Source organism: Alternaria triticimaculans (assembly GCF_023758025.1).
Source record: "Alternaria triticimaculans strain BMP 0046 chromosome Unknown scaffold_4, whole genome shotgun sequence".
Classification (NCBI taxonomy): domain Eukaryota; kingdom Fungi; phylum Ascomycota; class Dothideomycetes; order Pleosporales; family Pleosporaceae; genus Alternaria; species Alternaria triticimaculans.
The window spans coordinates 1,808,344-1,821,201 of NW_026055961.1; the positions used below are offsets into that span (position 1 = coordinate 1,808,344).

General features: G+C 52.3%; 6 protein-coding genes across 6 annotated transcripts; 4 read left to right on the top strand and 2 right to left on the bottom strand.

The window, feature by feature from the left end:
* Window positions 1-708: 708 nt before the first annotated feature.
* Window positions 709-1,774, top strand: J4E78_004192 (uncharacterized protein; the record flags this gene model as incomplete). Its single annotated transcript, XM_049364822.1, has 2 exons — window positions 709-1,222; window positions 1,323-1,774. 2 exons carry the CDS (start codon window positions 709-711, stop codon window positions 1,772-1,774), a joined length of 966 nt encoding a protein of 321 aa, XP_049223900.1.
* A 107-nt stretch (window positions 1,775-1,881) lies between these two features.
* On the bottom strand, window positions 1,882-2,392 carry J4E78_004193 (uncharacterized protein; the record flags this gene model as incomplete). Its single annotated transcript, XM_049364823.1, has 2 exons — window positions 1,882-2,238; window positions 2,288-2,392. The coding sequence occupies 2 exons, from the start codon at window positions 2,390-2,392 to the stop codon at window positions 1,882-1,884; spliced, it is 462 nt and encodes a 153-aa protein (XP_049223901.1).
* Window positions 2,393-3,757: 1,365 nt separating this feature from the next.
* J4E78_004194 (uncharacterized protein) lies at window positions 3,758-5,330 on the top strand (the record flags this gene model as incomplete). The annotated part of the gene is made up of 2 exons (XM_049364824.1): window positions 3,758-3,857; window positions 3,916-5,330. The coding sequence occupies 2 exons, from the start codon at window positions 3,758-3,760 to the stop codon at window positions 5,328-5,330; spliced, it is 1,515 nt and encodes a 504-aa protein (XP_049223902.1).
* A 40-nt stretch (window positions 5,331-5,370) lies between these two features.
* Window positions 5,371-7,272, bottom strand: J4E78_004195 (uncharacterized protein; the record flags this gene model as incomplete). The annotated part of the gene is made up of 4 exons (XM_049364825.1): window positions 5,371-6,231; window positions 6,290-6,829; window positions 6,883-7,022; window positions 7,083-7,272. The coding sequence occupies 4 exons, from the start codon at window positions 7,270-7,272 to the stop codon at window positions 5,371-5,373; spliced, it is 1,731 nt and encodes a 576-aa protein (XP_049223903.1).
* Window positions 7,273-8,239: 967 nt separating this feature from the next.
* Window positions 8,240-9,919, top strand: J4E78_004196 (uncharacterized protein; the record flags this gene model as incomplete). The annotated part of the gene is made up of 1 exon (XM_049364826.1): window positions 8,240-9,919. The coding sequence occupies one exon, from the start codon at window positions 8,240-8,242 to the stop codon at window positions 9,917-9,919; it is 1,680 nt and encodes a 559-aa protein (XP_049223904.1).
* Window positions 9,920-10,541: 622 nt separating this feature from the next.
* J4E78_004197 (uncharacterized protein) lies at window positions 10,542-12,117 on the top strand (the record flags this gene model as incomplete). The annotated part of the gene is made up of 2 exons (XM_049364827.1): window positions 10,542-11,220; window positions 11,285-12,117. The coding sequence occupies 2 exons, from the start codon at window positions 10,542-10,544 to the stop codon at window positions 12,115-12,117; spliced, it is 1,512 nt and encodes a 503-aa protein (XP_049223905.1).
* Between the last annotated feature and the right edge of the window lie 741 nt (window positions 12,118-12,858).

Consider the following 12,858-nt stretch of genomic DNA (forward strand, 5'->3'; position numbering starts at 1 on the left):
ACCCAGGCGATCAAGCAAGACCTTCCGATACGGTCAAGGCTGTCATTTCTCTCACTACGTTTCTTGAACCAATTGTTGCTCGGGTATATAACTCATCACCACCGTTCTCTTCGTATATATAGCTTTGCTCTCTCTTATATCTACATGATCACTTTCCAAAAAGCAACAACTTGGCTGTCTACCTTCCTTACCGACAGCACCGAGGGTACCCGGTGGTGTCTCAAATCTTTCACTTCTCAGTTCTACGAACACGTCACATCAGGCGCACGAGACCACATCTCGGGATATATACCCCACTTACTTGTCATTGGACGACCTTGCTAAGACTCAAGATTCGCAGCAGGCAACGGGCCATTACTGCTAGCGCATGCAATCGTATATAGGTAGCGATATCTGATCTCCAACACTGATCCTCTACCACCTACTCGCCGCTACAACTTCAGTAGTATTTGGCGCAATCAAAGCGATTCTTCGCGGCGACTCAAGGTAAGTTCGTGCGATATGTTCGGCGCAGACACCTCGTCCTTCAGTGCGACGCGACTCTGATCTGCTGAGGCGATCCTCTTGCTCCAGCCTTCCAGTCTAGACTTGACGCGAAACCTCTTGCTAATGTCTACGGCTCAGATAACTGCCTCAACGCTCCGGCAGCAGTTTATTCATCAAGCTCAAGCTCTTCAAGTCCACTGTCCATACGGATCAGCTATCACCATGGGCCGATTCGAAACCCTCAACGATGACACCAAGGACCTGGTGAATTGTCTTCTGCCCGCCCTGGCAGCTTCCTTCGGTCTCGCCGACAGCCTGGACATCATCCCCGAGGATATTCGCATGCGCGCCTGGGATTGCGAGCGCCGCGACCATATCAAGGACGAGACCGAGAACGACCCTCGCAACTGGGGTGTACAATTCCTCAAAGATCTGATGTCTATTTCTCGTCTTACGAATGGAGACCTAGCTCGGTTCCAAGCTGATTTGCGTGCCAAGGTCGCTCTTCATGAGCCCAAGCATCCCTGGGCTCGTCTGGCCGATATCAGAGACATCAAGGATGAGTACGAGCACCCAGAGCGCAAGAACCAGGTCGTCATACCGGAGTCCTCTGAAGAATCTTCCGATGACTCCTACTTCGAAGAGCTTGTCGAGCCAGATCAACCCAAGGGCGCTAAGAGGCGTCGTGGTAACCACGAGATCTACGAAGCACGCGTTCTAGAGAAGCGCCGCAAACGTAAGTCAACCCCTCTGTCATACCTAAAAGTCGTTCAACAGATACATCAGCGACGACTTTGAAACTTCGAACGTCGAATCATGTTATTGACATTGAGTAGGTGCTCCTAACCGTCTCCGCCGCGCCGAGGATGGTGGCTTCGAGCGTCACGACAAGCGGGCCAAGAAGCGTGAGCGCTCTGTTCGCACCAGCACCACTCCCAGTGGTCGCGGAATCGCTACTCGCCGCGCTAGAACCATCGTAACCGAAGACGACGAAGACTATACTAGCTCTCCCGGTACCCAATCCCTCCTTACCCACCGGACTCCCGCCTTCTCCGTCTCTCCAGGTCCCCAAGATGCGCGCATGTACCCTGTCGAGACTGTAGATACTGTGGATACATCTGGTCAGCCTCTTGCTGTCCAAAAGATGCAGGCTGAGTTGGAAGTTGCCGAGGCGGAGCTCAAGGCTGCTCGTGTGAGGTGGCAGTACCTCCAGGCCAAGGAGCAGGCTGAGCAGGAAGCTATGTATGGTGGTAACGGTACTCCGGAGATGCCTCACAGGTTCGATTAAGTAGTTCTGGTTGATGTGATTGGAGGATTTCATGCATATTTGCGGTGGCTTCGGCGGCCTTTCTATAGTACACTACATGCGTGAATGATGGAAGCCAAATTCAGAGTTTAAGACTTTTCCTTCTTCTTCGCCCTGACCAGACGTTCTTCTTTCATGGCCAATCGCATTCGGAGTGACCTATCGGTACTATTGCCCGTACCGGGCGGCGCTCGTGGTAGGGGGCCGATGTCAATGTCGCCGGCAGAAGTTCGCGCCGCAACATGTTCTTGGAGTGTCCTTATAACCTCCTTCTTTTCCTGCTGAAGCGCAAATCGCTCATTTCGCGGTTTCGGCTCCGATTCGTAAGTGTAGAGGTGAAAGAAATCTTCAGCGCGCATTCGCTTCCGCTCCCAAAGCTTCTTCTCCGCCTTCTTTCCAGAGGCAATCTCCTCCCTCCACTGAGTAGCCTCATGCCAATCGGTATACTATATTTACGTTAGATCTTATCGCTTTCAATCATGATTGTAGACATACTGCCTCCATCCACTCATCTGCTCCCTTCGCCTTGCTCATTGCCATATCGGCCAGCAGGATACTACGTAGAGCCTGCTGGATGGGCGTTGCGGTGCACTGAGCCATGTTGATGAATACGTAGGCTTTTGTGTTGTGTTTCGATAGGGGTATTGTTATGTTGTAGGCTCCAGAGGTGTCTGTTGTGTGGTGGTTGTAGGGTGGGTGTCGCGTTGTAGGCCGCAAAGATAGTCAAGGCAACGACCATATGAGCCCGCATAAACCGTTTGCCGCATACAGCAGTGACGGTGAGAGCGCAAATTCTTCATCTCTGGGCTCGCGGTGACGCGTCTTTCCTGTGTAACCTCGCAGTGAAAGTGAAGGTGAGAGCGGATTGAGCTCTCGAGCTCGCGTTTGTTTGCTTACTCCACCACAATCCCTATCTGCCTGCTCCACTTCTATATCCGCTTTATATGTGTATATATATTGGTTAATTCTACAATACTCCATCAAACCATTCTACCTCAAAACCGGGATGGCGGCTGGAACCAAAAGAGGACACTGTCCAAGCAAAAAAGATATACAACATAGCCAGTCGTGATAAACCCGCCACAAGAAGCAATAACAGGGTTTCAAGATGTTTCCAAAGTATAACGGAGGTGGTCATCTCTTTTTGCCCTAGGGTCGAAACTGTGTTGTGACGACTCTGCGCTCTCTTTTTTGCCCGCGGTAAGTGGCGGGAACATGAATATCTTTGCTGCATCCATGGATTCATTCCTCGTAGCTGTGAACGTTAAGAAAGTAATGTAGCAGGCAAAGAGGTCATACCAGCAGCTCTTCAAATCCCAGTCGTGCATAGAGTACCTCCAGCCCTTCCCATGGTTATCACCTTAGCAAACCTACACAGTAGTTGGAGAATACGCAGGTAGCGCAATCCTTTGTTTTGGCAATGCTGTCAGACACATGTACTGCATCATATGTAGGTCGGCCTTCACACCTGGGCGTGCCAGGATATGTAAGCTGACATGCAGTCGACCCCACAATTGTTCCGTCCGACTCAGGTACGCATTTCTAGACTATGCAATGTCATTCCTAGACCTTTCGGCGCGCCTTCTACGCCACTCGCACCTGCCTGTTTCGCCGTTCGACCAAACCCAGTCTGCAGGTGGACCAATTAGGAACTACGCTCCGCTAGCGCGTCTCCGCAGTCCTTCCCCAGATCGCCTGATCATCCCGACACCGAGGCTCTACAAAAACATTATGCACACAGCAGGACCCATTATGAACATGGAACAGCCATCCCAGAAACGAGTATCGAAAGCATGCGACGCGTGCAAGAGGAGGAAAGTGCGTTGTAACGGCCAAGCACGGTGTCAACAGTGCGCGCATCTCGGCTTGCGGTGCATCTACTCTCCCTCCGGCAAGCAAAGGTCTCAGGGCAAGCGAGGCCATATCATCTCCGAGTTCAGAAGCCAAACGTCCAATTTGCCTGCAATGTCGCCGCCCATACTGCCTGCTCATTCAGCAGCAGCTAGCTTTCAGACACCGTACAGTCCCATCTCGCCGATACTTGACCGTAATGGAGGCACACCAAGTATGTCACCCTGGCAATGTCTACTCAAATTTGGGGTGCTACTGCTGACTCCGGGCAGCATCTCCTTCGTCATCTTTCACATCACAGTACCCCAAGGCTTTCTTTCTCGACCTCATCCCGGATTACGTTGCTGGGGTGTATCCTGTTCATCCGGTCATTGCCGAACATGAGCTCCGACAGTACATCGAGGTCATGGACAGCGATCCAGATGTCCGCTCATTCATCTACGCGTTCGGAGGCTGCACGCTGAACTTGACCCGGTATGGTGACCGCCGAACAGAAGAAATCGTCCAAACCATCGAAAGCCTCATGGACTACTCGATCGATACCATGAGGCGAACCCACAAGCATTGCCATTTCTCGGTCATGCGAGCCGTGCAGTCAATGTTCATACACAACTGCCTCATGAGTCTGCAAGGTAGCGACAGCGCATTCTACTACATGCGAGACGCCATTACGATCATCCAGCTGCTGCAGATCGACAAGCCGGAGAACGTGGCCCAGCTGTCTCCTCCCGAACGATCCCGAAGACAGCGGCTCTACTGGCAAGCGTACATACACGAGCGATTCATAGCTATCCTGGATTACCGGCGTGCCATTCTCCCTCCACTCTACACATTGCCAGAAGACGACCCTACACTTCCGATACAGGTCCACGAGGGCTTCAATCAGATCATCAAGCTTTTCCGCATGCTTGATACGGAGTTCCTTGATAGCTGGCTTGACACGCAAGGAGGCAGCGTCACCAGCACGTGGGTCGAGGCCAAGTCGCGCGAGCTTGAAGGCGACCCTGAGGCTGACGCACGGGAGTTGGCCATGTTGTCGATGATGCAACGAGCCGATCTGTGCATCACGCGTGAATGGCTGCGCACTCTGGTCTGGCGCTTAGCCATGAGCCAAACCCTCTTGTCTTCTCGATCTTCGAAAGACTGCCTGTCGCTCTTGTTCCCGGTAAGGCTGTCACAGACATTGCGGCAACAATTATCCAGTATGTCGCGCCACGACATCGAAGTACACGGAAGCAGCATCACTCAGAAACTTTTCGAGATCACAGACACGATTGCCGATGTTCTTATCCACGTTCCCGCCGCGACTATCGATGAAACGGCACTGAGGATTGACGATTTCCTCTTCATCCTAGACTTTGTCCTGCTGATTCCACACCTTGATCAGACGCGTCGAAGCATACTGCTCGAGAAGCTAGAGCGTCTCCAAACGATGTTCCCTGAGGCACTCAGCAATGCCAGTTCGCCGAACCTACCACACGATGTGAATAGTCCTGGTGGGGTGAACGACCCTTGGTATCAAGTCACGCAATCAAAGACAGCTGCAGGGCTAGAGGATATGGCGGACGGATTGGTGCAGGTTCAAGCCCAAGAAATTCCAAGATCAGAGGCGAGAAGTGGACATTTGGCCACATGGAACAATATTTCACAACGCTTGTCCATGCAGGTCGCTCATGTAGCTCAGTAAAATCTAGCTTCGGGCAATGATTTTATTCATGCGACACTATCTACGCAAGTAAATAGATCCTGCCTTCATAAGCAGCCAGTTTCTTCTCCTCACAGTTATCCACACTGCTTACAAGCAGTTCCATCTTTTCGCTCTTCACGCTTTCTGGGAAGTCCAGGTCCTTCTTCTGGTCCGTGAAGTTGCAAATGCACACGGCCCTCTTCTCATTCCATGTCTTGCTGAAGACAAAGAAGTCTGGGCTCTCCACATCTAGATCGTCGTACTGGCCATGCACAAGGAGATCGTTGTGTTGCTTGCGTACTTGCAGCATGCGCTTCCAGAAAGCGAGCACGGAATCTTTATCGCCTTTTTGTTGCGCAACATTGCAGACCTTTGCGTCCTCAAGAGGTCGCATCCACGGTTCCGCGGTAGCGTCAGGCGGCGAGAAGCCGTTGTGCGTTGCGGTCGACCAGCTCATCGGCACACGAGCATGGTCTCTAGCGAGATGCTGAAGCGACTTATGCGCATCTTCAAGAGCCTTGGGGTCGTCTTTTGTCCGCGCAGCTACCATCTTGTAGTAGTTTGTCGAGTCCACGTCCTTGTACTCGCTCATATCCCAGGTCAGAGGGAAGTTCGTCATGCCAATTTCTTGGCCTTGGTAGATGAACAACGTGCCGCTGAGTGCTGCCATCATCAACGCAAGCATCTTGCCACCTGCAACGCGGTGCTCGGGCGCATCGGATGTGAAGCGTGTGATTGATCGACTTTGGTCGTGGTTCTCGAGGAAGACGGTAGTCCAGCCATCTGAGGGGGCGCGAATAAGATCTTGCGTGCGGGCCATGGCACGTTTGAACTGTGGGAGTGTCCAGTTCTTCGGTGTAGTTTGGAACTTGTAGGGGCCTTGGCCGACGTCGACGACATCCTATGCTGTTAGTTAGTACTGCTGATTTCTTGTTTTTGCGGTCTACGGGCTTGCTCACAAATTGGAAGACCATGTTCAGTTGCTTCTCCTTAGCACTAACATATTCCAACACTCTCTTCATGTCTGGTGTGTGCGGGCACTCGCCGACGGTCATAGCATCGTACTTCTCCAAGATTTGGTTCATCTCGTTCAGGAATTCGGCCATCCTTGGGCCGTTGCAGTACTGGTATCCAGCAAACTGCCATTCCGAACCAGGATCGGTGATCGGTGCGTCAAGCATTTCACCTTTGCTGTACATGTTGACGGTATCAACGCGGAATCCATCGACTCCGCGCTGTAGCCAAAACTCCATGGCGGATTTGTAGATGGCTTGTCGCGTTTCGGGGTTTTCCCAGTTGAGGTCAGGTTGCTCGGGGCAAAAGAGATGTAGATAGTATTCTTGGGTATGCTCATCCCACTCCCACACACTACCTGTAAAGTTGCCGACCCAGTTGTTGGGAGCTTTGCGCTCGCCGTCAACATAACGAGCTGGTCTCCAGATGTACCAGTCTCTCTTGGGGTTGTCTTTCGATGATCGTGATTCTAAGAACCATTTGTGCTTGGAGAAGTCAGTTTTGCAGGGTTGTGCCGAGCTACACCTTCAAGACTTACCTGGTCAGATGTATGGTTGACCACCAGATCCAGTATAATCTTCATGCCTCGCGAATGTGTCTCGGCGATCAGCTTCTCCATGTCTTGGACAGTACCATACGGCCTGTACACATCCTCATAGTCACGGATGTCGTATCCCACTGTTGGAGTAAGGGGTCAATATACATCCCACGCGCAATTCGTATAGAGGTAATGCTTACTGTCTACTTGGGGTGAATCGTACATGGGACAGATCCAGATGACGTCAACACCAATGGAGCGGATGTAGTCCAGCTCTGAAATGATGCCATTGAGGTCACCAATGCCGTCGCCGTTGGAGTCTTTGAAAGAAGCGGGGTAGATCTGGTATACAACACCATCTTTCCACCAGGGTCTTTGAGGAACGGTCATTGTGTTGCTGCTGGATCCCTGTGCTCTTTGGGGTAATTTTGATTACCTAGGTATGGTGGGTAGAGATGGTACGCAGCGTCAATGAGGGCAAGCGTTTCTTTGGTGGCTTGCAATGGCACCAGTGGCTTTCTTATAAGCGTCTTGCAATAGGATCTTATCAGATGGAGGGTAGTCGTTGAGATCTGGTCACTGTGTTTGGACCGCACGTGGAGGTTCCCCCCACCGGAAAGTTTCTCGGTACAATGACGATTGGCTCAAAGCCGGATCGTGTCTACACATGGCGATCCCCACACAACCCAGCAACAGTCTTCCCCACAGATGTCTTCCATCGCATGGTGTTTCAACGTTCTTTCCCGCGTGTCCGATATTGCGGGATTTAAGCGAGGATGTATGCGGGGAGATGGTGGGCGCGACAGGCTATCGATTCATGCTCTCGGTCCGAGATGAAAGGCAAACCGCGTTAGTGGGAACGCTCAGTCGCATTTCCGTGCCACACGTGATGGTCGCTTCGGCTTTGGGGGCTCGTGCACGCAACCTTGAAATCTCGGTCCGGCATCTTGTCGAATCACGACCTTCACTCCTGCTCCGAGTTTTCGATGGCACACCCGTGTCGGCGGGCCTCACCAGCAACAGCCTAGCCTTTCAAGCCATAGTGCTGCGCGATGAAGATGGCCTCACAGCTGCAAGAGTGGCGTCCTCCCCGCATCCCTTGACTGCCTCCACCATCCCCGGTTTCTGACTTGGCACGAGCTCTGTCTATGCATGGGTATCGCGTGTCTGGGGTCGTGAAGTTGTATAAGTAGAACGACGGTATCCACCAGGAGAGATCACCATCCAGCTTCGAGTCCCACCAGCTCCACGTTCAGGAGAGGTCTGGGTCTGACCCACATCATCCTACTTCATCCTTTGGGCATACCCACATTTGTCAAGCCACCTGGACATCGTCTCATCCTCGGACACGACCATCATGTCTCGCCGCAACAGCAGTGTCGTCGCTATCGACGCCGAACAGGCACGCCGCCTTTCACTCGCCGTCACGGACATCAAACAAGTCGCCCACGATGCTGGCAACGCGACTCGATCGGAGCAGCAGATGACCCTGCGCCAGGGTATCAAGTTATACCCAAAGGCCATCGCCTGGTCCGTCCTGCTCTCCGCAGCCATCATCATGGAAGGCTTCGACAAGGTCTTGATCGCCAACCTGATGGCGGTTCCTGCCTTTAAGCAAAAGTTCGGCGAACAACTTGCAGATGGCACCTTCGAACTCACCGCTGCGTGGCAAGCGGGCCTCACAAACGGTGCATACGTTGGAGAGTTCACAGGTCTGCTCTTGAACGGTCTCATCGCGGATCGTTTCGGCTACAAGAAGACAATGATCGGCGCGCTCTTCGCGGTGAATTTCTTCATTTTCATCGTCTTCTTCGCGCAGAACATCACCATGCTTCTATGCGGTCTCATCCTGTGCGGTATCCCATGGGGTGTATTCCAGACCCTGACATGCACCTATGCCGCCGAAGTCGTACCGGTGCCACTTCGACCAATTCTTACAACATACGTCAACCTCTGCTGGGTCATCGGTCAATTCCTCGCCTCTGGCGTTTTGAAGGGTGTAGCCGAGCGCCCCGACCAATGGGCATACCGCATCCCATACGCCCTGCAGTGGCTCTGGCCTCTCCCGTTGATGATCGGCATCTCGTTCGCACCTGAATCTCCCTGGTGGCTTGTACGGAAAGACCGATGCGAAGAAGCAAAGAAGATGTTGATGCGCCTCACATCACCCGAAAAGCTGCCCGACTTCAATGCCGATGAGACCATTGCTATGATGCGCCACACCAACGCCATGGAGATGGCGGTCTCTGAAGGTACTTCGTACTTGGACTGTTTCAAGGGTACAGATCTCCGCCGAACTGAAATTGCCGCCATGGCATGGTTTACGCAGGCCTTCTGCGGAGCAGGTCTTATCGGTTATTCGACATACTTTTTCCAGCAAGCAGGCCTTAGCGACGCGGATGCGTTCTCCATGAGTCTAGGACAATACGCAATTGGTGGCGTGGGTGTCTTCATGGCCTGGATCCTCATTCAACGTGTAGGACGTCGCACATTGTACGTGTATGGCGATCTCGTCATGGTTATGTTGTTGTGTATCATCGGAGGTCTCGGTTTCATTCCAGCCGGCAACGTTGGCGCGCAGTGGGGTATCGGCGCCATGCTCCTACTTTTTGCAGCCGCATACAACTGCACGGTCGGACCTGTCTGTTACTCCATCGTCGCAGAGATTCCATCCACTCGTCTTCGCCAAAAGACTGTCGTCTTGGCCAGGAACTTCTACAACATCGGTTCTATCATCGGCAATGTTATTACTCCACGTATGCTCAACCCCGGTGCTTGGAATTGGGGCGCAAAGAGTGGTCTGTTCTACGCCGGAACGTGCTTTTGCTGCTTTATCTGGGCGTTCTTCCGTCTTCCTGAGCCAAAGGGCAGGACTTACGGAGAGCTCGATATCCTCTTCGAGAAGCGTGTCCCGGCTAGGAAGTTTAGCAGCACGGTCGTTGACAGCTTCCATTCCAGTGATACCGAGAGCGATTATACCGAGAAAAAGGGTGTCTCGGCCCATCTTGAGCAGGTCAACTCTAGGGATGCTATTTGAGCTGTGAGATCCGCCACGGAGGCTTTATGATTTGTAAATATTATGTGTGACGAATTATCGACTTGTCGTAAATAGAGGATGCATCTTTCATCGTAATAGAATATGTTTCTGCAGATGCTAGTGTGCTGTGATCTTACGCGGCCTCAAGCTTTGGTGCGGCAGCAAGCGACGTGCGATTGTTGAGTCTACTGTGAAATTAAAGCAAGGGGGGCTCGCCACAATTGCCCATTTGCGGTCCGGCCTAGTCACGATTCAATAGTGGGGTACATAGGCCCGGGAGCGGTTCTTGCATTCCTTGCTGCTCGCTTACTTTCCCCAAACACAAACGTGGCGTTCCCTTCTTCCCATCATCGATGTAGGTGAGAACTTAGCAGTGCGGGTCCGGACTGCATCGTATCACCACCGGGCAATTAGTCATCATTTCTCGAAATGCCCAATGTTGGCAGACCTTCTCCAGGTTGCAAGACATGTAGGGACCGCAGGATCAAAGTATGTAATGCACGCGTGAGTAGATACTTGGTCCACTAATCCGCTGTTCCAGTGTGACCAGAAGCGGCCTTCCTGCTCGCAATGTCTCCGTGCCGGCAAAGAATGCCATGGATACCGCGACGTGGCTTCCCTAATGTTCAAGAATGAGAGTCGCGTCGTGGCAAAGAAGGCGGAGCAACGTTACGAAGAGCTTGCCAAATCAAAAGAACCAAGAACGCCTTTGGGACGTGGAGAACCCAACAGGATCAGAAGCGTGCAGCGGATCTATCCGGTGCAGAGTCCGCCCAAGGCTGAGATCATGGCCTTGCAACCCACGCCGAATATCGACGCCCAAGCGCAAGGCTTCTTCCTCACCAACTATGCAGGCGCCGCCGATTTCCCTCAAGGAGGCCAATTCGAATGGATTCCCCAGCTGCTGTCACGGCCGAATATCGAGGGTACGCTTCGTGATAGCTTCCGCGCCCTAAGTCTAGCAATCTTCGCCAATGCAGCGAAGTCCCCTGCCGTCATGCGAAAAGCGCGTGTCGCATACGGTTCTGCATTAGAGGAAACAAACAGAGCGCTCATGTCGCACGAAGCCGCGGTCAAAGATAGCACTTTGGTTTCGGTCATCCTACTTGGCATGTACGAGGGCACGGTATACACGGATAAGAGCTCCATCGATAGGTGGTCAAAACACGTCAGCGGTGCTTACACCCTCTTCATGTTACGCGGCAAGTCGCAGTTCGAGACAGAACTCGGACGGCGAATATTCCAGCAGTCATACGGCGTCGCTCTATTCTTCACGCTTGAACTAGGGACGGGTATTCCAAGTTAGTCACAACCCTGTGCGGACTGCATGTAATACACGAACTGACATCGCACACCAATATCTAGAACACTTGCAAGAGCTGTACGACAGCATCCCCCTGGAATCGGGATTCAACGAGCTTGTTAAAAAATTCATGATCGGCATTCTGCACGTCATGGACGAAGTCGTCAAACTCGGTCAAGACAAGAGCCGAGATCCCGTGGAAACAATCAACCGTGCGAGAAATCTCAGTCAAGAGCTAGAGGATATCAAGGCTCTTCTACCTGCAGCCTGGCATCCAACAAGGGTTCATCTTGATGTACCTTCAGTTCATTACTGTGGAAACACATACAGCATCTGCCTCTTTCCCGTCATGGCGCAGTTGTGGAATTACACCCGGTTTATTGGAATTCAAGTGCACGATATCATCAGAGCAAACCTGATGAGGGTTCGTGAGGAACAAACTTCCCCGCTCTACGACGCTGCCAGTTTGAAAGCGTGCATACAGCATGAGGAGAATGTGCTACGAGCTAACGTTGCTGCAATCATTGCCGCAGTACCCCAGACCATCGGCATGGTGCCATCCCCGGTGTTCTCTGCTGCTGGATTGGCCCCCGAAGATGAAACAAAAGATGGACCTATCATGAGAGAACCGGGGACATTTATCGATTCAGTCATCTCACCGAGACTAATGCAGCTCGTCCAGCCACTGTATGCAGTGGGTACGTGTCTGCTTATTTCGCATCAAATGCGGCAATGGGTCATTGGCATTCTCCATTTTGTTGCATTGAGGATTGGATCAAGACAGGCAGTCGTGCTCGCAGCTGAGCTGCAAAGGCTTCAAGAGTCAGCACCGAGTGTAGCACACGGCTGGCAAGACATAGCCGAGTGGCTCGCGCTGGGTTCTGGGGTAATATAGCTGTAAACGCAGAGCACAGCCCAGCAATGATCTCAACACTACGGATCGCGACTGGCAATGATGAGCAGACAAGCGGAACAAAATATGATCTCGCACCAAACAACTCTTTTGCGCTCATACGCTCACAATGAGACTTGTAGTAGGACTTCTTCTTCAAGACCTACAAGTCTTTTTTGTCATTCCTTGAGGCTTCACCAAATCCCACCCTTGCCATGAATGCTAGTCTGACCAGCCCTGCAAACGCTGTAATGCCTATACTTCCCCAATCCTCCGCCCGCCAGGTGCCTACGCTTAGTCTGCCCTGCTTTGCCAACACCTCCCAGACTGCCCAATAGTACGCCAGATCGACAACGAAGCACGACAACTGGACAATGCGCCAGATGTTCATGTCGTTTGTGTATCGTAGCAGGACAGCAGACATGATGCCGAAATTTAGCATGCCCCCGCCACGTTGCTTGAGGATCATGGCGTGGCCGATGTCTGGGGTGGGTGAGGGGATGTGTGAAGAGAGGACGACAGTGGGCATGAAGAAGTCCATGGTTGCGCCCCAAGCGCAGATGATGGGGTCGAGGTATGTAAAGAATATGCGATAGAATGCAGGTATGGAGGGTGCCGTGGGCTGAGACATGATTGCCGCTCGGTTGCAGTGAATAGCTCTAATTCGATGAAGAGATGCGGACAGTGTATCGAGTAACGATAATCTGTGTGATGGTGTGGATGGTATGTGTGATGCGTGTCCTC